This window comes from Mesocricetus auratus, unplaced genomic scaffold, assembly GCF_017639785.1.
Source record: "Mesocricetus auratus isolate SY011 unplaced genomic scaffold, BCM_Maur_2.0 Super-Scaffold_100003, whole genome shotgun sequence".
NCBI lineage: Eukaryota > Metazoa > Chordata > Mammalia > Rodentia > Cricetidae > Mesocricetus > Mesocricetus auratus.
The window spans coordinates 75,599,872-75,625,322 of record NW_024429188.1 but is presented as its reverse complement, the minus strand read 5'-3'; the positions used below and the strand labels follow the sequence as shown (position 1 = coordinate 75,625,322).

At 39.0% G+C, this 25,451-nt stretch overlaps 1 protein-coding gene across 1 annotated transcript in view; it reads right to left on the bottom strand.

Annotated features, from left to right (window-relative positions):
* Positions 1–5,604, bottom strand: part of Nrk (Nik related kinase) — a 101,261-nt gene extending 95,657 nt beyond the window's left edge. The window contains exon 1 of the mRNA XM_040744450.1: positions 5,270–5,604. Within this exon, the coding sequence (XP_040600384.1) occupies positions 5,270–5,326 (57 nt within the window). The 5' untranslated portion in view covers positions 5,327–5,604. The remainder of the gene's footprint in view (positions 1–5,269) is intronic.
* Positions 5,605–25,451: the final 19,847 nt, after the last annotated feature.

Genomic DNA, 25,451 nt, shown 5'->3' with positions numbered 1-25,451 from the left:
ACAATAAGCATATCTTTTTTTTAGTTTTTCAGAAATAATTTATTTTAAACAACAATGGTGTGTCTTTCACTTAGTTGGAGGAGTTCTTTGACTCTAATTCTTTAGCACCCATCACATACTTATTTTTTTATTTTCTTTTTTATTTTAAATTTAAATTAGAAACAAGGTTGCTTCACATGTCAATCCCAGGTCCCTCTCCCTTTCCCTCCCCTCCTCCCGTGCCCTCCCACCAACCCCTGAATACCCCCTCATTTCCTCAGGGAGGGTGAGGCCCGTCATGGAGGTGTCCATAGTCTGTCATTTCATCCAGGGCAGGGCCTAGACCCTCCTCCAAGAGTCCAGGATGAGAGTGCACTTCACATTGTGGGAAATAAGCATATCTTATAGTGGGTTTTAAGTCAAAAGAGAAAGTAAGGAACTGTACTGTGCAAATCACAGAAATCTTGTTTCAGCTTCGTTAACATTGTCTGAAATCTTTGTTTTCTAGTCACGAGTAATGAAATCATCTTAATTACCCTAATTCTCACTTTAAATAAAATAATACATTTTTAAATTTCAAGTTTTAAAAACACATCAAACTTAGTATTTCTATATTGTAAGTCGGTTCCTCTCATTCATTCTGCATACTCTGTTAATCCTTATCTCACGTCTAATCTGTTCTACAACTAAATGATTTACTAAATTCAGATAAAAGGAGAGAAGAACTTTGCTGATTTGTAAACTAATGCACAGTATTTATATCTCACTTTCCGTTTTTAGTGCCCATATGTATTCTGGACTATAAAATAAGAAAGCCAAATGTTTAGATCTTCTCTCAAAAAGTGAGATGAAAAAAAAATAAAAAGGTCAAATTATTTCTGAGCCAGAAACTTTTAGGCAATTTTTTAAACAATTTTTCACATATTTCTATATATCCAAATTGTCTCTAGTAAATTAAAATCCCTAATGGAATTGTCCTTGAAAACCAGGATTTGAGAGTTGTTTCTTCTGAAGGAAGGCAGGAGAAGGAAAGACTGAGCACCCAGTGGTTTGTTCTCTTAAGGGTGTGGAAGAAGGAAGCAAATGAACCACTAGAAGGCAGTGTTTCCTGGTCAAGGAAGACACATTCCCCAGCCTGATCAATACAACTAAATGTGCCTATGCAAAGGAGGAAAGGAAAGCAATACAGGGTCAACACAGGTAGCAAGAAGTTTCAAATGTACTGACATTCACTTAAAGATTAGGGAACATGTTCCACTGCTTACAAAACATAGGTGAGAATAAACACTGAGTATATAGTGCTTTCCTTTCATTATTTTAATGTTACAAATAGTAGTTTTATGAAAAGAACTTGGAGGTAGAGTTCCTAAAATGTTGGTTTTAATGAGATGAGCGTGAAGGATGAGCTTCACAATAGAATCAGAACTTAGGAAGGAAAAATCTGTATAGACCTCTACTTCGTAGTCCATGGCTTGAATATATATTCCCTCCATGAGACTCATATAGAAACCCTGTTTAAAACTAAAGAATTCTTATTATGAAATCAGAATTCCCTTGGATGATTCTTTTAAGATACCCAGATGATTCTCAATGCACGTACCCTGTCTCTGTGCACTAACATATGGAAAAAACGCTGTCCTGGAGACGGGGAACGTGCTTCAGAAAATAGACTGAATTACAATGTCAAGCTGAGGCAGTATTCTACATGTACTGGATGATATACTTGTTATTACAAACCTTGTGCACTTGAAGGCAAAATTGCTTCCACAGAGCAGCTCAGGGGCTTGGTTAAGTGGAAAGCTTCTCATGACTGAATGTGGAACTTGGGTTTTGCCTTCTTAATGAAGACTGGGAAAACTGGAAGTTATATTTAACTGTAAACCTAGTGTATTTAAAATATAGAGTTTGGATCATGTACTATTTCAGATCACCTCTGCCACTACTGTCCTCAAAGCCTGTCTAATCCTGACCCCAATATAGATTAGAAGTATACATGACAGTGTCAAATACCAAGTCCAAATCCACAAGGAATGTCATTACCATACTGGGCAGAGAAGGCTTGGGGGACAATCATAGTGAAAGACCAGCTAGATTTGGAGAGGAAGAAGACTGAGTTATGCAGGCTTACCAGTCATACATACATTATATCATAAATTATAAATGAGCAAAAATGTAATATACAATTGTCGTTATAAACACATACCACAATACAATTCTCTTTGCAAAGAAAGGAAGCATCTCTGTACCACAAATCTCTGTACTTTTCTTCTCCTATAGGAAGTATATATTCAATTAAAAATTGGGAAAAGTTAGAGCAGGTCATTGACTAGAATGATTCTGTATAGTCCATTTTTACTACCAGCACTTAGAAAATAAAGGCAGAAGAACCAAGAGCTCAAGACCAGTGTCAGCTACATAAATAACTGGAAGCCTGCCAGGGCAAATATGGTTGAATTGACCTATTCACTGATAATTGTAATGGCTTTCTTATCTTCTAAGACCCTATGGAAGAGTTTTTATAATTGCATCAAAATAGCATTTACAATTGTGAAATTTGTGTAATTTCTCTCCTCTAATTTCACTACTGCCTAATGTTTTAGCCATAAACATTACCTAATTAAAATTACCACATAAATTTATAGCAATTTTTGTTGTTTTGTGCTACAAAGAGAGTCTTTTTGGAAGTTCAGGCTATTCTGGAACTCACTATGCAGCCAACACTAGCCCTAAAATCATGATTCTTCTATTTCATGACTCAAATTTCCATCTGTTTCTTTAAATTCCAATTTATACTCTTGTACAAGCCTGTGCTCTCTAGGATTACTATGTTTGTGCGTGCCTCTGTAATACGTGACTTGAACCCAAGACCTGTTCATGCTAGGCATGTACTCTACAGCTCAGTCAGTCCATACCCAGGCCTCCAAGATTCCTTTAGATCAATTTGACATCTGAAGGGTTGAATCTCTCCTCATTATCTAGCTGTTTCCAAACTGTTACACTTAGCAGGGACATGTGCCAATATTCTCTCCTTCATATGTGTCCTATTGAAAATAACTATTGCAAGGGACACTGCCCTATGCCGTTTTATTTTTTCCTTGATTATGTCTCTCTGCATCATAATGTAAATGTCTATCTAACTTAACTATCAATTCATCTATTCATTTACTTCAGTCTTCGAGATATAAATTAAATGTAAAAACAAACATAACAAAAAACTATAGCTCTGTGACTAAAGAAACAATGACTTTAAATCTCTAAACTTTTGATATAAATAAAATATTGAAGAGTATGCTGCTCTTCAGCTATGTTTCTTGGAATTTCGATCTAGGGACAGGGGGGAATTACCTATGATTTTCTCAGACAGTGCAGAAATATAAAATTCAGAAATATAAGAATTTTTCTAAATTGAACCTTCTATGAATTTAAAATGAGGGAAACTATCATTTGTACGCCATGTTTTTGTGTCTTTTCAATATCCCCTAACATTACAAACCAATCTTATCTTATTCTCCTGTACCCACTTGCCACCCTCATCCAATCTTGAGAACACTAATGCTTAGTGAACTATAATGTAAAGATTTCAGCCTTTTTGCTTATCTCATCGACTCTCATCAGATCTGTATGTCCCATAGCCATGACCAGGTTAGTTAATCCGGGGAATTTATCCTCTATGTTTGTGGTAATAGCGCCTTTCCTTTTTAGTGGTTGTTGTTCTGTGGGTTTGGAGTTCCCTATGCTATCGTTTCTATAAGGTCTTTTCCATCCCCCAATTTGGTCATTTTTAGACAGCAGCTTATTTCAGCTTGTCCATGTGTGCTTACACACACACACACACACACACACACACACACACACACACACACATCAAGAACGCTGAGGTAGCAGCTCACTCACTGGCCTTACAGTCTTATTTAGGAACACATCAATCACAATCTGAAAAAGAAAATTCTGCTCAAAATGCAATCCACCAGTTGAGTCCTCCATAATCCATAATATCATGTATACATCCTGGAAAAGAAATGGTTTCAAGTGTATGTGGGATGAAAAATGGTTTAATTTTTATCTTTGGTCTTATTTTATGGAGTTGCAACAATAACAGCATTTCTAACAGTTGCCATTCAACAGTTTTGATTTGAAGTATGGTCTCTTAATGATTGATAGCAGTTTGATAAAATATTACCCATGCAGGCCACTTCCCCTCACCACATACCATACCAAAAGGAGGCCTTGGAAGTGTCCCATTTTTAGGGAGGAAGGTATCTGCCGTCATTAACAACCCATATCTTGAAATGCCAAACATACACAAAATTAATTAAGGCAAGATGACTTTGAATAGTCCTATAACCTCACAGTTAATATTTAGCTTTTCTCAAGGCAAGGAGGCCAATGCCCTGAACTACGCATGCTTGGCGATCATTCCAGCACAGAGCCTGCTTAGTTCTCCTTTGGAGAGTCCAGGGGCCCATTGCATTCAAGAGAGGGTGCAAGTGAAATGCCAATCTAAAAAGGGAACTTGAAAAATGGATTTGGGTGGGATCCAGTATCAGCCAGAAACCAGATGCCAATGAAATAAACGGTGTTGTTACAGTAGTAAGTCTGTTGTTTACGATGCCTTTAGTAGCGCACCAATCAATTTCAACTGGACGTGGAGTAAAAGCAGACCCTGCACATAACCACGAACAAAAAATTATATTTTGTTATCTAAGGGGCATAATACATTGTTTCAAAAATTAAAAGGCATGTACAGAATTCAGTTCTTATGCAGGCGCCGTCGAGTTCTTTTCGCTCCAGCAATACTAAATCGAGAACATTTTCCTGGTGAGAATAAACTTTTAGAAACTAGTACTACAAAGTGAGAGCAGTGTTACTCAATGCTTCAATTTTTCTAGTGCTCATTACTTTTTAAGGGGTCACCCATGGGCACAGATCTCGGCTGGCAAAAGAAGCTGGGGGTGGGGGAAGGTCAGCCACTTGTCCTCTCCATGAACGCTGCTATTACAGGTACCCGGGAGCAGCTAGATAAAGTGAGATCTATTTCGAAAAGGCCCCACCCTGTAGGACCCACTTCTTTCTCCCCAACCTCACCCAGTCCCTTTCTTTTTTGTGGCCTTCACCTTAGCCAGGAGCCCAGGGACGCTGATTCTACGCAGGAGCTTTCCTGGCCCATCCTGAGGCACAGCCCGTCGAAGTCCTGGCCTAGGCTGCTGGAGGGTGTGGGCTGTTTTCCCCCAGGCTTTCAAAAGCCTCGGAAAGAAGCGCACAAGGAGGGCGGTGGCCTGGGGGTACTTACCGGTAAGTGGCCCAGATCTGTCACCTCCTTGTCCCTCCAACCCCCAGGTCCTGCCATGACTTCGAGAAGAATCGGAGCAGGAGACAGAGACCGAGTCCAGCAGGAGCGCTGGGACTGAGTCTCTGAGATAAAGGAGGAAGAAGAGTTTAAGGGGGTCCCGGGAAGGGAGGAGGGGATGGGAGAGAGGAAAGGGGACGTGGGTTTGTGGCGTGGGAGAGGAGGGGAACGGAATGGAAAAGAGTGAGCTGAAGGGAGGAGGAAGAGGAAAACTCGAGTTTTCGAGAGGCGGGAAAGTAAGTTTGGCTAAGGGCAAGAGAAGAGCTCCGGCGTCGGTCCGTCCGAGAGACGAAGAAGCCAGAAGGGTGCTCCGCAGAAAGAGCGCACAGCGGCCGGGGCAGGGTGCGCCTTTCAGGGTGAGGAGGGGGGCGGTGCAAGGCGAAGGGGCCTGGAGGAGCTCGAAGGGGATTGGTGGAGCGTCACGTCGCCAGGTGGGCAGCCGCGCAGCAGGGAGGCGAGCCAGGGGGCCCCGGGGCTGAGCGAGCCTCTGTAACGGTCTTAGGGCCAGCCTCTAGCCGCTCGCACCCCGCCCCCGGGTCCTGGGCTGCGCCTGCCGCCCCCGCCCCCGCCGGCCACTGTTCCACAGGAAACTTTTGCTAGGCAGCTGCCAGCCCCGGAAAACCGGTCCCGCTCAGCGCCGCTCCCAGTCTGGGCCCCACAGCTCTGCCACAGTCCAAACAACCCGCACCGTCATCTCCCCCCAAAGAAACACTGTAACTTTCCCAGTGGTCTGGGTTCTCTTTCTCGTTGCCTCTAATTTAATCGCTCAGCTGATGGGGAAAAAATCAGGAAAGAGAAGGAAAGGATTCGCCCGTCGGATTGGGGAGCAGACTTGGGTGTGCTCTAGAATGGAGGAATGGAGTCTCTAGGTCGGCAACAACTTGAATCTTCAGAGTTACTAACAGCTCAGGACAGAGCAGAAAGTTCCTTAGATCCCCCTGGAGGCATCTGCTTCTCCTCTAGCCCAGGGGCTAATTGGCGTCTGGCGGAGGCTGCTCAGTCAAAAACACACCTGAGAACAGGTGTTTGGGTTAAGAGACACAGACCCAGTGTCAGCAACCCAGGCTGATCTGTGTCCTAAATTTGCAGGCTTTGAGCTCGCAGTGAGTCCAGAAAGTTTCTGCTTGTTTTCCAGCCGCCAGTGTCCCGGCCGGGTTTCATTCATTCACTCATTCATTGCAAAACTTTTAAGGGCTCCGGAGCTGTGCGCCTCCGTTTCCCGCAAAGCGCAAGAAGGCTGATACTTGGTTCCTACTGGGCAAACGTGATTTAGCTTTAAGTAAGTTGCCTCTTGAAGCATTTACAGAAAAGGAAACCAGGGCATAAAACTAACCACATTCTAAACTCTTACACACTACAAAGAACACTTTAGAAAAATGTCCTAAAACTGCTTACATTCCCCGGAGCTAGCTTACTGTGCTTTGAGTACCCGAACGCCAAGTCACAGTGCTATTAGGAATTTGTTTCCTGTTTCTTTTTTCTTTTTCTTTTCTTTTTTTTTTTAAACAAATTTTGTTAACTATCCTAAGGAGATTTATACGAATAATTCCTCCCACTGTTCTCGAGTTTATCATTTCTGACCCAGCTTCCAAAATTTTGTAATTATTCCTCTTATATGCTAGTAGATTTTGTTTATTTTATGTCTGTTTCAACGCTAGAGTTTGACTTCTTTACGATCCTTTATCTTAGAGACTTGGTGAGCTCTGTAATGGCTACAGCTTGTCCGAGGAACCCAGTCTGGCTACTTGAAGATTCTCTGTTAATGGCAGCAGAATAAACCAACCAGCACCTCCTTCAAAATAACAAGCTGGGGTGTACTAAATTGAATCTTCTTAAAACAAATTTTATATACATACAAATATATATATATTTATCATCGCAGAAATTGCACTTTCGAAGAACTCAATTCTTGACAACTCTGCCACAAAAAAATCCTATTCCTTTAAAAACAATTTAAGATTTCCTGAATGTTCAGTCAAATGCTTCTGGATTTTCCTAAGTGGAAGTTGGAAAATGAACATTCCATATCTTTAAAAAGGAAGATTTGCATTTCATACAAAATTACAATTTTGTATGTATATCTGGTTGTAAGAAATCAAGCCAGGGAAATCAAGAAATACAATTACAGGGACTCTGAAGATAATCCTAAAATGATCCTACTTTTTCTGTGTTAAAGGAAAGACATATTCACAAGTTAACATTTTTACCTCCAATGTTTGCTGAATGTGGGGGGTGGGGAAATGCCTCCGTGGCCAACTGTTTCAGCCTAGGAAAGCAAATCCTGACCAAGCAAGAGAATCCAGATTAGATCTTTGTGTTTTCCAGTAGCATATTGGGAAACTGCAGGAGCTTCTTGATTCTACAGGTCTGGTTAAAGTGTCTGGATGGCCTCCTGTGGGTGGGGCAAGCAGAACCTAGATGTTTAACCAGAACTCCACAGAGAAACCTTTATTTATTTATTTATTTAGGTTATGATTTTCAAGGAAAAAGGAGGAATGTGGACACTTCGCCTTTTAAGATGACATTATGGGGGAGTTTTTGATACTTATTTGGAGAAGGTCAACCTACCTACTGCACCAGCAGATACGGATAGCACCCAAAGGTTCAGCTCAGAGGACAGTCTTCAAACACAGCACCTGTTTTCCAACTCCAGGCATTCTTGTCCCCTCACCCCACAGGCCAGTTTCCTTAACCCTGTCCCACATGCTTCTCCACCGTCCCTGTCCTCCCTTTCCTCCCTCCTGACCTCAGCAGCCATAAAAGTAATCCTACTTTGTCCAAGGTCCAGGAATTTGTCAGACTGTTTTTTTACCCAGAAATGATCTCTCAGCCCACATTCGAGGTCCCATGTTTTTCCACACTCTCTTCCTCCAACCCATTGTGTTTTCTTAAGACCCTGGGCCCTTTTAAACTTTTGGTTGTTGATGTATTTTATAACTAAATTTTATTGAAATGTTTACCATATGTGCCACACTAATAGCTTGGCATGTAATATCTCCTTAATTTTGCCAACATTTTCTAGTTTATTCATTATAGTCTTCATTGTTTAGTTAGGCAAATCGAGGCAGAGAGGTAAGAAGTGACTTTCTTAAAACCTCACAGGTAGTAAATATTTAGATGATCCTGGCTTCCAACCCAGGCACTCTGACTCCAGAGACCACTTGTCATTTGCTGTGGAAGGGCTGGTGCATATTTTGAGACTACATGAAGAGCAGCCAGATTCAAAAAATCCCAAGGGAGAGTGAGATCAGATAACACTAGCTAGGCCCCTGAGCTATCCCCTTCCCCCTCCCCCTTTTAGTGCTCAAGCCCTCCTCCAAGTATCATGAGCTTTATACAAAGAAATAGGACCTAGTCATTGCCTAAGCAAAGCCTATGACTCTCTGGGCAAAGAGCTCCAGGAGGAGTATCTGATAGGGAAATTTCACGGATTTGAAGCTGAAGATCTGTCCAGAAAATTCACAAGCACCCTTTAGTGCCCTAAAAATCCCCCATTAGAAGACACGCAGTAGCTCCTTAGTGGAAATTCCACCATGGATGGGGTGGGGGCTTATGAGGCCCCATCTGTAAGAGAGAAGCTATTCGCAGTTGTTGGCTGCTGGAGGAGGGTGAGCCAGTTTCCTTTCTGAATATGCCTCCTGGTAAGTAGTCCATGCTCCAGTGGAGGTCCTACACTCGTACACACATGGGCGACACTAATTGAACTCAGTGCCTTATAGGAAAAAGAGGATATGCAGTTGAGAGGGAGACACGGTGGGAGGGGTCTTAGAGGAATTGAAAAGCAGAGTCCAAGTGATAAAGATACACTGTATATATGTGTGAAATTCTCAAATAATAAATAAAAATAGTTTTAAAACCCATTAACATGTCTCCCAGAGAGATTTTTGGCTGGGAATGAACTGTGTTCAGTGAGGACTTGAAAGGAGGCTGTGTTTGTGAGAAACCCTCCTTAGCAGATGTGTCACACTAAATGCAAAGGAACAGCTAACTAGTTAGCCACTTGAGAAAAAGTTGTAAAATGATGTAAAGAATGGGTTTGATCCCCCCAGGGGCCCGGTGTGCCTCTTTGGTCTTGATAACATCTCCTCTCTCACCAGTCAATGTGCCTTTTAGTAGAAAATCAAATTCCAAGTCAGTAATTTCATCTTTGTAAATAGAACTACATATTCATTTTTTTCATAGACTTGGATGATGACATTATTCTTGGAAGAATAATGCTAAAAACGCAGATATATTTTATGAAAAGTAATGGTTTCAAAGATTCCAGATCTCTCTAGAAGCAGAGGCAAGATGATCTAAAGCAAAGCAATAAAACGATTTTCAATTGTTGTTGCTTTTCCTTCATTTATGCATTTACTATCACGAATATATGCCAATAGATATAAAACATTACTTTAAGTTTTGAATGTTACAAAATGCTTTATTTTAACAAATTAAGTACAATACCACCTCATTTGCCTTCCGAGAATGTGTTCCAAGACCCCTAGTATGTGTCAGAACTCACAATAACTACTGAACTCTATATACACCTATTATTCTTTTTCTATACTTGATACCCATATACGGTTGAATTGATAAATTAAGAACAACAAGAAATTAACAACAATAACTAATGCTAGAACTGAACAATTATAATAACATTCTTCAAGGAAAGTAATTGGAAACTTATAAATCAGTTATTTCTGGAATTTTCCAGTCAATATTTTAGAAGCATAGCTCACTGTGGTTAAGAGAAACCGTGGAAAGCTACTGAGGCTTAAGACAGACTGCTGTGAACAAAAAGTCTGTCAGTTATTAGGTTTCCTCTAAGATGTCACTTCTAAAAATGAATTGTCTTAAAAACTTCTATTAGCATAAATTTATTGTGTACAGGATAGGGTCCTGGGAAGGGTCTTGAAAAGAAGATCTACTCATGCATAATTCAAACCACTACTGGTCCATTATCTTAGAATCAACATGGGGCAGCATACCTGGTTGAAAATCTCAAGTCCTAGTAAGGGGAGGAAAACTTTGGTAATTGCTGTGCTAAAGACTTGATAAAATTTTGATTGTGGAGATGTATTTGCCATGCTACAGTTTCTACAACAGTTCTGAACAATTTTCCTACCTTACTTTTTTGTATTTCCTATGTGCTCCTCCTCTGGGGATAAAGCAACAATCCACACACTATTTGTCAGGCTAAAGGTCATGAAATGTGCCTTCTGACCATAGTTTGCAAAGCTTCTGTTGCTTGTCATGGAATGCTCTTAAGCTCAGCCTGGTTTGAGCTATGCTTGTTTCTAAAATGGGGACCTGGAAACCTGATCCTGGATGAACATGGTTTCATTGCTCTTGAAAACTGGAATGCTACTCTTAAAAATAAAATCAATTGTTTCATAGGAGAATTAAACTACAGTCACTAAAGCCAATAGCCAGATTTCTGAAATTGACCATCAAGCTTCCTTTTCTTCTTAGTTTTTTCTTGTTTTAGAAGATACACCATTCTCATCCTCAAATTCCCAGCCCAGCAACTTCAGGATGCACATTTGCTGTTGCTTGTTGCATATACACATGGGATCATGTTAATGTGAAAGACTAAAGAATCCCAAGCTTTAGTGACTCTTGCTTAAGCTCTTAGTATAATCTAGTAATACTGTATTGATATTGTTATGTTCCCTAAATCCTGAAAGATTCAGATCTAATACTTTGGATTTGGCTAGGAGAGCACTACATACTGACAACATAGGAAATTTGAAAATGTGGGTACCTAAAACTCTTCAGTAATACCAGTCAGGGTTTTGAAACGAGTTAAGGTTGGCACTACAACACTAAAAAATAACGTATTATTTCAAATGAAAAAGGCCACAGAATTCTAGCACTGAACTTCAAGAAATTATCCATCTATGTAGAAAAGGAATTTATCTTAAAAGCAGGGTGGATAGTATTTTTCTGGAGATAAAAGAAAGCATACAGGAAACACATAATGTTGTGAATACACTATAGACTGATTTAAGGAACTATCTGAACAAGATTTTCCTACATACAGATCATTGTGCTGTTTGGAAGAAGCAGTAATGATGCCATGCATACATATGACAAAAATCAATTTTTAGTAGCATAAGGCTTTTTATTCAAAATCAGAATATATTTATGCGTATGTATGTAGATATCAGCAAATTGCCCTCAGCAGATACACTTTAAGAAAATGTGTGTTGGTGGCACACACCTTTAATCCCAGCACTTGGGAGACAGAGATAGGCAAATCTCTGTGAGTTCGAGGCCAGCCTGGTCTACAGAGCAAGTTCCAGGACAGCCTCCAAAACAATACAGAGAAACCCTATCTCGAAAAACCAAAAAAAAAAAAAAAAGAAAGAAAGAAAGAAAGAAAGAAAGAAGGAAAATGTGATCCAAGAGTGATGGGAAAAACAAATTACTGTAATGTAAATCTTCATCTATTATATACTTACAATACACATGCATATATTCATATATGGTTTTCATCAAATAAACAAAAGTATGTCAAGTCTCTTAAGAATATTAAAATGCTGGCTAACTACACCAATTTGTGTGTGTGTGTGTGTGTGTGTGTGTGTGCGCACGCGTATGTTTTGTGTAAAAAAGAACTATGAAGAAGAATCACATTCTATGGGGGAACTGAGTTTATGTTAGAGTGATAATGATCCCATGGATTAGACATAATTTCTTTTTTTATATTTTATTTTTAAATTTAAATTAGAAACAAGGTTGCTTTACATGTCAATCCCAGGTCCCTTTCCCTTTCCCTCCCCTCCTCCCATGCATTCCCACCAGCCCCCCCCCCCAATATCTCCTCATTTCCCCAGGGAGGGTGAGGCCCTCCATGGGGTGTCCAAAGTCTGTCATTTCATCCAGGGCAGGCACTAGAACCTCCCACAAGAGTCCAGGATGAGAGTGCATCTCTCATTGTTGGATGGGAGCCCAAAATTCATTTGTATACCCGGGATAAATACTGATCTACTACCCAAGGCTCAATAGATTACCTAGGCTTCCTCACTGACACCCACATTCAGGGGGGGGGTCTTGATCAGTTCCATGCTGGATTCCCAGGCATCAGTCTGGGATTCAAGAGTTAACCCTTGTCAGGTCAGCTGTTTCTGGGGGTTAAACCAGGCCAGTCTTAATCCCTTTGGTCATCAGTCCTCCCTCTCTGTCACTGGATTTCTTGAGTTCAGCTCAGTGCTTAGTCATGGGAGTCTGCCTCTGATTTCATCAGCCACTGAATGAAGGTTCTGTTTCCCAGACTCTCTGGCCATGGGATTGTAGGCTGGCACTCCCCAGATCTATGTCTAAAATCCATATATGAGGGAGTACATGCCATGTTTCTTTTTTGTGACTGGGTTACTTCACTAAGGATGGTTTCTTCTAGTGCCATCCATTTGCCTGCAAATTTCAAAATTCCATTGTTTTTTTCTGCTGAATAGTACTCCATTGTGTAAATGTACCACATTTTCTCTATCCACTCTTCGGTTGAGGGGCATCTAGGTTGCTTCCAAGTTCTGGCTATTACAAATAACGTTGGGTAGCATAATTTCTACTGTACTACTTTGTAGTATTGAAGTAATATTCCATGATTGAAGTAATATTCCAAATATTATGAGTCAGCCAAACATTATTAAGAATATTTAAGGCTCAATTTCTGAGTGAATACTTACTGAACCAAAATTATAGAAACATGGTTTTATACAGAAGTTGAAGACGAAAGAAATTGATGGAGGCAGACGTGTGTGTGTATGTATGTGTGTGTGTGTAAGAACAAGTCTCTAGGCTCAGAGAAATAAAATACAATTACAATAAGTAAAAAGCATCAGCATCTATAGATCCATTTGTTATGCTCTTTGAAGCATAATAGAAGGGTCACAAGTCTAGAAATAGGCAAAAATCAAAATTTACAACAGGACAAAAGAAGCATTCAAGAAAGTACAGAAAGATGTTGATTGTAGGAGATGTTCTAACAGAATACTGTAAGAACAGCTCCTAAGAGTGCTCGCCAGGAGAAAGCAAAAGTTTACTTACAATGAGCCATTACAAACAAACTAGTTCCTTTCTTGTTTTGAATGGTGTAAGCGCAAGCCTTCAGTGTAACTCCTAATAAACATCTGTACTCACCTTGTGTAATCTCCTCCCACATTATCTAATATCTGGCCTTGTGAGGTCAATAGAATCTGGAGGTCTCTGTGAGTTTGAGGCCAGCTTGATCTACAGAGCAAGTTCCAGGACAGGTCCAAATCTACAGAGAACCCCTATCTTGAAGAAAACTAAAACAAAAAATATGTCTAAAATTTCCAGATCGCAAAGTATGAGGGAAGCCATTTTCTAAACCTTGAAGATACTGAAGTTTGCCTTGTGGTGAAATTTATGGCCACGAACTGTCACCAAATTGGCAGTCATGTGAATGTACCACTTTGCAAGTAGACTTTAAATTCCCAATGAAGCCGATGTGATAACCAGTATCCAAATGCATTATGATAAACCTTAAAAAATTCCCAAATTTCTGACATATAAGAAACATGAGAGAGAAAAAGTATTTTTTTAATCAACTAACCTTAGGGATGACATATTATGAAGCACTAAATAAGTAGTTGACTGATTTACTTACCAAGTGGACCATTGCGCACTCGCGCTTGCACGTGAGCGCACACACACACACACACACATTATGCATGATGATTTCCTGATCTATTATTGTGTAAAATAGAATAATAATAATCAAAACAAAATGAGCATATTAAAGGCTTCTCAACAAAAGAAAACATTTTGATAGAAGAAAATGAATCAATGGAAAATAAAGTGAACTTAGCATATTGATGCAAAAGTGTAAGAAGGGCTCAGTGTTTAAGAACTGGAAGTAGTGCTCTTCTAGTGAATCTGAATTTGGTTCCCAGCAGCTGCATCAGGTAGCTCACTCATAACGTACTGTAATTCTAGCTCCAGGGTCATCGGATGTCCTCTTGTGTTCTTAATGGTTACCTGGATAGATAGGGCACACATTCACACACTCTCATACACATAAATAAAAATAAATCTTTCAAAAGATTACTCTTAGAATAATCAAGCATTTTAGAATAACACTTTTCAAAAGAACTTTTGTATAATTAAAAATATTCTGTATCTATATTATATAGCCATGATAGCTAGTAGAAGTATATGACCAAATGCTTAGAATATTTGAATTTGGGAATTAAAATTGAAATGTACCTCATATTAAGAGAAAATTAAATCTATGTAGATCCATAGAAATAATAGTCTTAACTTTAGAGATAATAGTCTTAGCTTAAGATATTAGATGTGCTAAGCTTGAGAAAAAGGGAAGTAGAATCTTAAGCAGAGCTATTCTAAAAGGATTGTGAAACAGATTTTGTATTCTTGGCTCATGGTTCAAGTTATTCATTGATGTTTTAGGTGGGACCATGAAAGGCATGGATACAACTTTTCTTGATGAACCCAAAGTTGGCAGAATTACTCATTTGCAGATTTATGTATTTTTCTGACTATGGTCTCAAAAAGAAGAGAATAGAGCTCAGAGAAGGGATTTGGCTGAGTCATGAGGTAGTCTTTAGGGTTAGTTCAAAGGAAAGGGTCCCAAGGCCAGAACAGGTTAAAGGAGAGAAGCAATAAATTGGGCCTAGGTTTGGGAGGCAGTGAAGCAGAAAAGCTGAGAAGATAAAAGTAGAGATGAGACTGGGACTGACAGGAAACTGCAATGATGAATTGGCAAGGGGTTAGGAAAGGGAGGCAGGGAGTGGATTGAGATGGAGCAAGGAATAAGCACAGATGAAGGGCAGTTCATGCTGACTTTTGTTTCCTTGTTCCTCCCACTTTTCCCTCCCTCATGATTTGCATTTTCTCTGGGCTTTAGCTGAAGCATTAAAACTGCTGGTCCATTTTAAAGACAATCACACTGTTCAAGAGTCTAGAGTTACTGGCCTATACCAACCAAATAATATTATACAGAGATACAAGTAAGAATCTTGTAGTTGAGCTTACAAAACAAGTCCACAAAGATGGAACATGAGAAACCCAATATAAACAGGTAGTATTAATTTGGTATTACAGTCATAACACAGGCCAATAAAATACCCAAATCTACGGCAGTTGTCGAAATTGCTCACTGGGCAGAGCTCTTAGGAGGAGTAACTGTTTCAGAGAGTTGCATTTTAAAGAAGCAGAGACCTCTTCTGACTAAGAAAAGGAATATGCCAAATAATTTGGAAATCAGGACTTATTTGGAAACAATGGATAGCATTTTGAAGAGAAAGAAGACTTTGGTAAGAGGGCTCAGAAGTTGTCTTTGGATGCTTTTAATGGGAATTCATGAAGAAACAGATGAACAGACAGAGGTTATAAACAGGTAAATTTGGAGCAATTAAAGGACGAAAAGTTCGGAAAAGTGTCACTGTAAATAGCTGTTTTCTCTAAAACTGGAAGCAGTTCAAGCAGAAACTATGTAAGTATCTGCCTGGGACTTGAGTTTGAAAATAAGGTGGGCTAAAAGATAAATCAAACTAAAGCAACTCTGTCTTTCCTGATTGTTTGAAGCTATGATAGTATTGTTCTTTTTTTGTACTGCACATTGTGGTCTTGGGCTGTTTATCCAGAGAACACTGCATTTCTATTTCTAATGCAAGGGCATGTACTATCCTTAAGTCACACCCAGTAGACTACATTTTATGTAGGGTCACAGAACAAATGCTCCACTGGGCTAGAATGAAGAGGCATAAGTGGCTATTTATATATATGTAGCAAGCACAAAGCAATTCAGACATTGCCACCACTCCTTTCCTCTCTCCTTAGCCTCCTGCCACTCCAAGTCATCACCATAGTAAGTGCACTGTTACCACAGTCTGCAAATTGCTACTTCAACCTTCTCTGTTTTATTCTTTGGAGTGCTGTGACATTAAGGAGAGTCTTCAAGGTCTCCTACTGCATATGTGAGACAGGTGGTTAGTGAATCACCTTTGGAAATGTGTCTAGATGATTGTGCTATGCATCCAACCAGAAGTTAATAGGGCATGTCTAGTTGATTCTTTATCTTTTGAGTGTTTCCAAGTTCAGAGAGTGTTGCTTGGCCCACACTATATGCATTTTCCTCCAAGGATTATGAAAGCGTAGTGGTACTATTCTTTCAGACATTTCCACTAATACTTTTCATGGTCATATATACTTTATTGATTCTGTAACATGTCAAATCATACAAGGAAGTGTAAAGAAAATGCCAGTTTCCCCTGGTCCTCTTCTTACTTCACTGGGATAACAAACATTAATTGTTTGGGACTTTCATTTTCATAACTTTATTTTTGATTACACTAATATTCACAAGCTTACACAAAGATAGTTTGCTATCCTGTATTTTGCAAGAAGGATATTGACATACTATATTCATTATCGTTGATTTGTCCTGTTTCATATAAATTATTGACATCGATTTTTTAAATGCAAGAAAAGATTGACAATTTTTCTTACAGAAGAAAGGTGGAAGGATTATAAGAGTCAGAGGGGTCAAGGACACCAGAAGAAAACCCACACAATCAACTAATCTGGGCTCATAAGGACCTAACTGATACTGATAAACAGGGGACCTGCCTGGGACTGACCTAGGCATTCTACACATATCCTACAGTTGTATAGTTTGATCCTATTGTGGGACTCTTAACAGGGGGGCAGGGGCTGTCTTTTACTCTACTGCCTACTCTCTGGACCCTTTCCTCCTACTGGATTGCCTTGTCCAGCCTTAATAGGACAGGAAGTGCCTATTTTTACTGCAAATTGGTGTGCCATGACTGGTTGATATCCATGGAAGTCTGCCTTTTTGTGAAGAGATCTGGAGTGGATGGAGGTTGAGAAGAGGGAAGGTAAAGGAAGGGACTGGAAGGACGAGGAAGAAACTGTGGTTGCGGAGTAAAAAATTAAAATAAATAATGTGTAAATGATTGACAGTTTTGATTACACTGAAAATTATTGATTGTACATGAAAAAAGTCTGCAGCACAAATGACCAATCATTAATATCCTTGATAGACAAGAACATTTACAAAATACGAGAGAAATGGAAATTGGACAAGACTAAAACATTCAGCACATAGAATTGTAAATTGACAATTCATAAATGAGAAACCACTCAACTTCATTAGTAGTCATGGAAATACAAAGAAAAAGCCAATTTTCTAAAAGTTAAAAAATAGTAAAACTTCATATAAAATACACTAAGCTGTTTAGAGTTATAGATTGACAATATCAAACAAAATTTATACTGATATTCTCACTCTCTGTAAACTAGGCATACCAGGTAACTTAAAATATACTGTGCACTTAAAAACACATGTAAACTCTTATCAGTGGTTATTTTCAATAAAGACCAAACCTATCTATGTTTACTGATATTTTTTTGTTTTTGAGACAGGATTTGGAGGTTCTCCTGGAACTCGCTCTGTAGACCAGGCTGGCCTCGAACTCATAGAGATCCCCCTGCCTCTGCCTCCTGAGTGCTGGAATTAAAGGCATGAGCCAGCAACACCTGGAAGTTTACTGATTCTTTTCATTTAATAGTTAATTGACATTTTACTAGTCAATCTGCCCAAATCAAGCTCCCTTTTTATTAAAACTGCATTGTATTCCATTGCCAAGATCTCTCATAGTTCACTCAATTTATTGGATTTTATTTTAAATATTTATTCATTTAAAGTTTTGAGATTTTTCTTTAGATAGGATTTCTATGTATAGCCTTGGCTGTCATGGATCTCACTCTATAGACCAGTTTGGCCTCAAACTCATAGATCCACCTGCCTCTGCTTTCTCAGTACTGGAATTAAATCTATTTTCCACCACTACCCAACATGATTTAACTTCATTTTATATTGTTTATTTGTTTATTTTTATTTAAATTAGAAACAAGCTTGCTTCACGTGTCAATCCTAGCACCCTCTCCCTCCTCTCTTCCCCTGCCACCCCCCAAATCCCCAATTTCCCCAACCCCCCCACAGTCCTCACCATACTCTCCAGGGAGGGTGAGACCCTTCATGAGGGATCTCCAAGGTCTGTCATGTCATCTGGGCAAGGGCCTAGGCCCTCCCCCAGGTGTCCAGGTGGAGAGAGCATCCCTCCATGTGGAATATGCTCCCAAAGTCAATTTAGATGCCAGGGATAAATACTGATCTAGTACCAGATGCCCAAAACAATGCTGAGGCCTCCTCACGTTCTGGGAGTCAGGAATGATGATGCCTCCAGAAGTATTGAGTTGTTTTGGCTATTCTGGGTCTTTTGTTTTTCCATATAAAATTGATTATTATTCTTTCAAGGTCTGTGAAGAATTGTGTTCCGATTTTGATGGGGATTGCATTGAATCTGTGGGTTGCTTTTGGCAAGATTGTCGTTTTTACTGTGTTGATCCTACCTATCCAAGAGAATGGGGAGATCGTTCCATTTTCTGGTATCTAATTTTTTTCTTCAAAGACTCAGAGTTCTTGCTATATAGTTCTTTCACTTGTTTGGTTAGCATTACCCCAAGATAGTTTATGTTGTTTGTGGCTTTTGTAAAGGGTGATGTTTCTTGGATTTCTTTCTCAGCCCATTTATGTCTGTATGTAATAGGGCTGCTGATTTTTCTGAGTTCATCTTGTATCCTGACACTTTGCTGAAGGTGTTTTATCAGCTGTAGGAGTTTCCATATAGAGTTTTTTGGATCATTTCTGTAAACTATCATATCATCAGCAAATAGTGAAAGTTTGACTTCTTCCTTTCCAATTTGTATCCCCCTGTGTAATGTGCATTCTTTCCTCTCAGCGCCTGGGTCCTGCTACTGTCTCTGCCCCCAAATAGCACAGGAGACACTATATTAATTATGAAGCTGTTGGCTATTTTCTATGGGTTCTTAATGGCTAGCTCTAACTGAATTATTTACCCATAATTACTGATATATATTTTATAAGGTCTTATCTTACTAAGAATGCTCAGACTTGTGCCCTCTCCTCCTGGGATCACATGGCAGCCCTCTACTCTTGACTATATTTCCCAGAATCCTCCTCGAGTCCTAGTCCCACCTATCTTTCTTCCATATTTGCCACCAGTGCTTTATTTATCAACCATTCAGACAAACATATACACAGAAGGAATTCCCCCATTACCCTTGATCTCCTTTTGTTGTCTTATTGCTCTAGCTACAACTTCAAGTACAATATTGAAGAGATAGGGAAAGCTTTGTCTTGTTCCTGATTTTAGAGGAATTGCATTGAGTTTCTCTCCATTTAGTTTGATGTTGGCTGTTGGTTTACTATATATTGCTTTCATTATGTTCAGGTATGTTCCTGTTATCCCTAATCTTTTCAGGACCTCTTTCATGAAGGGATGTTGGATTTTGTCAAATGCCTTTTCAGTATGAAGTAAGATGATCATGTGGTTTTTCTTTTCTAGTTTGTTTATATGGTGGGTTACCTTGACAAATTTTTGTATGTTGAACCATCTCTGCATCCCTCGAATGAAGCCTACTTGATCATGGTGGATGATCTTTCTGAAATATTCTTCAATTGGAAATGCTGATATTTTATAGAGTATTTTTGCATCAATTTTCATGAGGGATATTGGTCGGTAGTTCTCTTTCTTAGTTGTGTCTTTGTGTGGCTTGGGTAACAAGGTAGTTTTAGCCTCGTAAAAAAGGGTCTGGCAACTAACCTTCTGCTCCTATTGTGTGGAAAACTATGAGGAGTATTGGAATTAGCTCTTCTTTGAATTTCTCAAAGAATTCTCCACTGAAGCCATCTGGGCCTGAGCTTTTTTTGGTTGGGAGAATTTTGATAATTGCTTCTATTTCATCAGGGGTTATAGTCTGTATAAATTGCTTATCTGTTCTTGATTTAAATTTGTTAAGTGATATCTATATAAAAATTGTCCATTTTCTTTAAATTTTCGAATATTGTGGAGTACAAGTTTTCAAAGTATGACCTGAAGATTCGTTGGATTTCCTCAGTATCCATTGTTAGGTCCCCCTTTTCATTCCTGATTTTGTTAATTTGCATGTTCTCTCTCTGTCTTTTGATCAGTTTGGATAAAGGTTTGTCTATCTTATTGATTTTCTCGAAGAAACTTCTTGTTTGCTTTTGATTTGTTGTTGGTGGTGTTATTGTTTGTGTATTTATCCTGCTCTTTCTTTTGGCTTTTGGTAAAGCTGGATTATTTACTGCCTGTGTTTTTGTGAATGTAGTTACCTTCCTTAGGTTGAAGTTTTCCTCCCAGTACTTTCTGTATGGCTGAATTAGTGGACATGTACTGTTTTCCTACTTTTTACTTTATTGATTTCAGCCTTCAGTTTGACTATTTCCTGGTGTCTACTCCTCCTGGGTGAGTTTGCTTCTTTGTGTTCTAGAGTTTTCAGCTGTGCTGTTAATTCTCTAGCATGACTATTCTCCAGTTTCTTCATGTGAGCACTTAGTGCTATGAACTTTCCATGTAGCACTGTTTTCAAAGTGTCCCATAGGTTTGAGTATGTTGTGTCTTCATTCTCTTTGAATTCTAGGAAGTCTTTAATTTCTTTTCTTATTTCTTCTTTGACTCAGGAATGGTGAAATTGCGCATTCTTCAATTTGTATTGTTGTTGAATTCTAATTTTAATGCATGGTGGTATGATAAGATGCATGGAGTTATTCCAATTTTTTTGTACCTGTTGGGGATTGATATGCTGCCAAGTATGTGGTCGATTTTTTAGAAGGTTCCATGTGGTGCTGAGAAGAAGGTATATTCTTTTTTATTGGGTGGAATGTTCTATAGATGTCTGTTAATCCCAATTGGGTCCTATCTTCTATTAGACCCTTTGCTTCTTTGTTAAGTTTCTGTGTGGTATTCCTGTCTAGTGGCGAGAGTGGGGTGTTGAAGTCTCCCACTATAAGTGTTTGGGACTTTATATGTGATTTGAGTTTTAGTAATGTTTCTTTTATGAACGTGGATGCCTTTGTATTTGGGGAATAGATGTTCAGAATTGAAACTTCATCTTGTTGGATTTCTCCTGTGATGAGCGTGTAATGACCTCCTTCATCTCTTTTGATTGATTTTATTTTAATATCTAATTTGTTACATATTAGGATTGCTACCCTCCCTTGTTTCTTGGGTCCATTTGATGGGAAAATCGTTTCCCAATCTTTAACTCTGAGGTAATGTCTGTCTTTGAGGCATGTTGAAAGCAAACTCCATAAAGAGTTTCTTCGATGCCCATCTTCCTCTCAGACGTAATTGGTGATGCCAGGAGCAGACATTTCTCATTGTCAAGAAAACCCCTAAACCATTTTAAATGCCATTTTCTGAAGGTGTTTGAAAGGTTTGAAGACTATCTATCTCAAATGTATTTCTGTATATCTAGAAAACCTAACTTACTTAACTATAAGTTCTGACTATTATAAGTAACTATCTATAGTCTGTATGATATAACTGTGCATTACGTTTAAAAGATCAGTATAAGCACAATACTTAATCAAGAGGGAAAATATACATATCACAAAATTGACCTTGAATTTGTATCAATAAATGAAAAACCATACCAATACCATAATTCCCCTTTTTACCATTAAAAAGAGATTGGCTGTGATCATTGGCCAATTATAAACAACCCCATTTAAATGAAAACATAGATTTATAAACAAGATGGGAATTAGGAGGTCCCTCGTTCCAAACTGCTTCGTGCTGGAAGGGGGCGCTGTTCATACCATGGGGATCATGACAAAACTCAGAAACCTGTATAAGTCCTTATTTTCATGGTCTGTAAAGCTGCATCATCTTAGCTGTTTCAGTTGTTGAATCACCTGGGCCATTGCTTCCGGGGGTCTTGGTTCATCAAACCACACAAAGCCTGGAAGTAATCCACAGCTTTCCATTTTCTGTGGAAACATAAACAAAACCTCTTTTCCCAAGTAACATATCCTTATACTTAAATTTTGAAGTCAAGGCATTTTCAAAAGATATAAGTTGAATTAATTCAACAGCATTTATAATCAAGTGTACTTTAGTAGTTGTTCCTTCCTTAGCAATCAAAAAACTGAAAAACACAATAGCGTACAGTATCCAGACTTTCTGTGTATTTTCCATCTTTACGTGGCTTACTTATTTATCTATTATTATACTTTTATTTCTTTATTTATATCTTTGAGACTGGGTTTCTCTTTGGAAATCTGTCTGCCTCTGCCTCTGCCTCTGGAGTAAATCCTACCGGCATGTGCCACCCCGGCCTGCTTCTCTATTTATTTACCACTTTGCCATTTTTTTTCTTTCTCAATCTTACATATATTTTTAAACACACTGTAAACCTTTAGAGGTTTTTCTTTATCCAAGTCTGACTTTACTGTAAATCTTTATGTTTTTCTGGCTACGTGTCTTATCTGTAAAACCGCGGCTGTTTAAACTGCCGTTTTTCCAAGATGGCGGGCATAAGTGTGACTCCAGCTGCCGGCTTGGAGATGTGGTCACTGCCACTTCCAGCTGTACGTACACACCTTTCAATTGTTAGCAGAGCCTCTTAAAAGAACCTTGCTGTTTTTTTGTTTTGTTTTTGCTTATGCTGAGTCAGGAAGACTCTCTTGAGCGAATTGCATGAGTCTCTGCTTGTTACTAGCAAAACAGAGCACACCTGAGAAAATGCTCTACCAAATATCTGTGCTTCTCTCCATTCTTCTGTTTCTAAAATTCCTTTAAAGCTTTTGTCATTCTACGTGGAAATTCATCATCCCACTCCTGACACCACTATGTAAAGAGAAGCCTTCCCACCAGCCTGGTTCCAGAGCCACATCAGTCCCAAATAACACACAGAAGGCTATATTAATTATGAAGGTGTTGACCTTGCTTGTTTCTTACTGGCTAGCTCTGACTTAAGTAATTACCTCATAATTGTTAATCTAAGTATTTCTCTTACCATTGAACTTTCTGGGCTTCCTACCCCATGGCGTTACATCTTGACTCCTGTGTTTCTCCTACCCAGAGTCCTCCTGGATTCCTAGTCCCACCTATCTTTGTTCCCTATTGACCAACAGTGCTTCATTGACATATACACAGGACATCCCCCATCAATTAATCAGTTGAAAGACATTTAGGTTATCACCATTTCCCATCTATTATGAATAAGGCAGCAAAGAACATGGTTGAGCAAGTGTCTGTGGAGTGACATGAATAATCCTTTGTGTGTATACCAAGGAGTAGTATAGCTGGGTCATATCACAAGTTTACTTTTAGTATTTAGGATTCTCCAAACTGATTTCTAGAGTGACTGTGCCAGTATACATTCACACCAGCAGTTAATGGGGGTTCTTCTTCCCCTCAACCTTACCAGTGTTTATTGTCAGGTTTTGTTTGTTTGTTTATTTGTTTGTTTTTATTTACCTTACTCTTTCTGACTAGGGTAAGACGAAATCCCAGAGTTGCTTACATTTGAATTTCCCTAGTTGCTAAGGTTGATGAACACCTTTTGAGGCATTTCTTGGCCAATTTTTTTCATCTACTGAGGGCTCTCTGTTTAGAACCTCAGCCCATATTTTTTACTTGGGCCATTTGTTTCCTTGACTCTTTGTTTTTGGATGTTTTCTCTGTCAGATGTGTAACTGGCAAAGAGTCTCTCCAATTCTGTGATTTTCTTCTTCACTCAACTGATTGCTTCCTGAGCTGTACAGAAGTGTTTTAATTTCATGAGGTCCCACTTGTTAATTGTTGATTTTAATTTCTGTGCAAATGGAGAAATTCAGAATGTCTTATCGAATAACTATAACTTTTAGATTATTTCTTCTAACTGCATATATATGAATATGTGTGTATGCATATATATATGCTTATATCCTACATTTTAATAACAATTCCTAAATAAATTTACAGAATGCTTGCTGCCAGCATACTCCCAACTATCTGCTTAAAAATTCTTACATCTCCAATAGTTTCTCAGATATATGCACCTATCTTTCTCCCTTGCTTCCTTCACTTTCTTTTTCTTTCCCTCCCTTTCTTCCTGTTTCTCCTCCTCTTCACATTTTTCTTCTATAGGTGAAAAAAGATTTCCATGCTGAACACTTGATTGTGGAGAATGTTTTACAATGAATTAAGATATTAATTGAGGTTAATGCTTAGTTTAAATTAAAACCAATAAGAAGTATTTTCTTCAACTGTGTGTGCTTTAATGAAGGTGCTTGATGCTCAATATTTTCTCTCAGGTATATGGATATATTGGAAAAGGAATGACAATGAAAAGAAAGAGGCTTAAACAATGGGGTGATAGAGTATCAACTAGAAATCTCTTGTCACCAAGTGAAGCTTCCAGTACTGGGATTGAGGTTCATCTAATTTATTGGTTGGCCAAGTAGTCCCATGGGAAAACCCAAATAACCCAGGCTGTTCCTGAGACAACAGGTTACTCTCCACAAACTGACATTAGGGTCCCAGTGCTGAAGACAACACCTACACATCTCACTGAACATGGAATAGTCAAACTGGTACTTTCATAGAGCCTTTACTCCTATGCTTTAGTGCTTTAGGAAGGTACCCTACACACTACCAGAATGTAAATGTAAACTTCAAGTCAGCCACAAACCTTTAGACCTACAAGATATACTAGGGCAATGGTAACATAAAACTTATGGGGGTAACCACCCAAGATCTGATTTGACTTAAAGGCCCACCCTATGAAATGAACCCCACACCCAACACCTCATGGGTAGCCAAGAACAATAGATTAGATATCCCAGGGACATAGGTAAAACTAAATCCTTATGATCTAAAACAACAACAACAATGAAACAAAGTTATAAAATTACTCATAATGACATTCTTCTGTACTCAGATTGGTGCCTTATTCAACCATAGTCACAGAAGCTTCCTCCTGCAGCAGATGAGAAAAAATATAGAGACCCAAAGCCAGATGTTACTATCATGCAGAGTAGGGAAGAGAAGGAGGAAGGAAGGGAGAGAAGAGAGAAAAACAGAGAGAGACAGAGAGAGAGAGAGACAGAGACACAGAGAGACAGAGACACAGAGAGACAGAGACACAGAGAGACAGAGACAGAGAGAGAGACGGAGAGAGATACAGAGACAGAGACAGAGAGACAGAGACAGAGAGACCTTGGAATACTCAGCCATAAATGGAACGTTTCCATAAAATG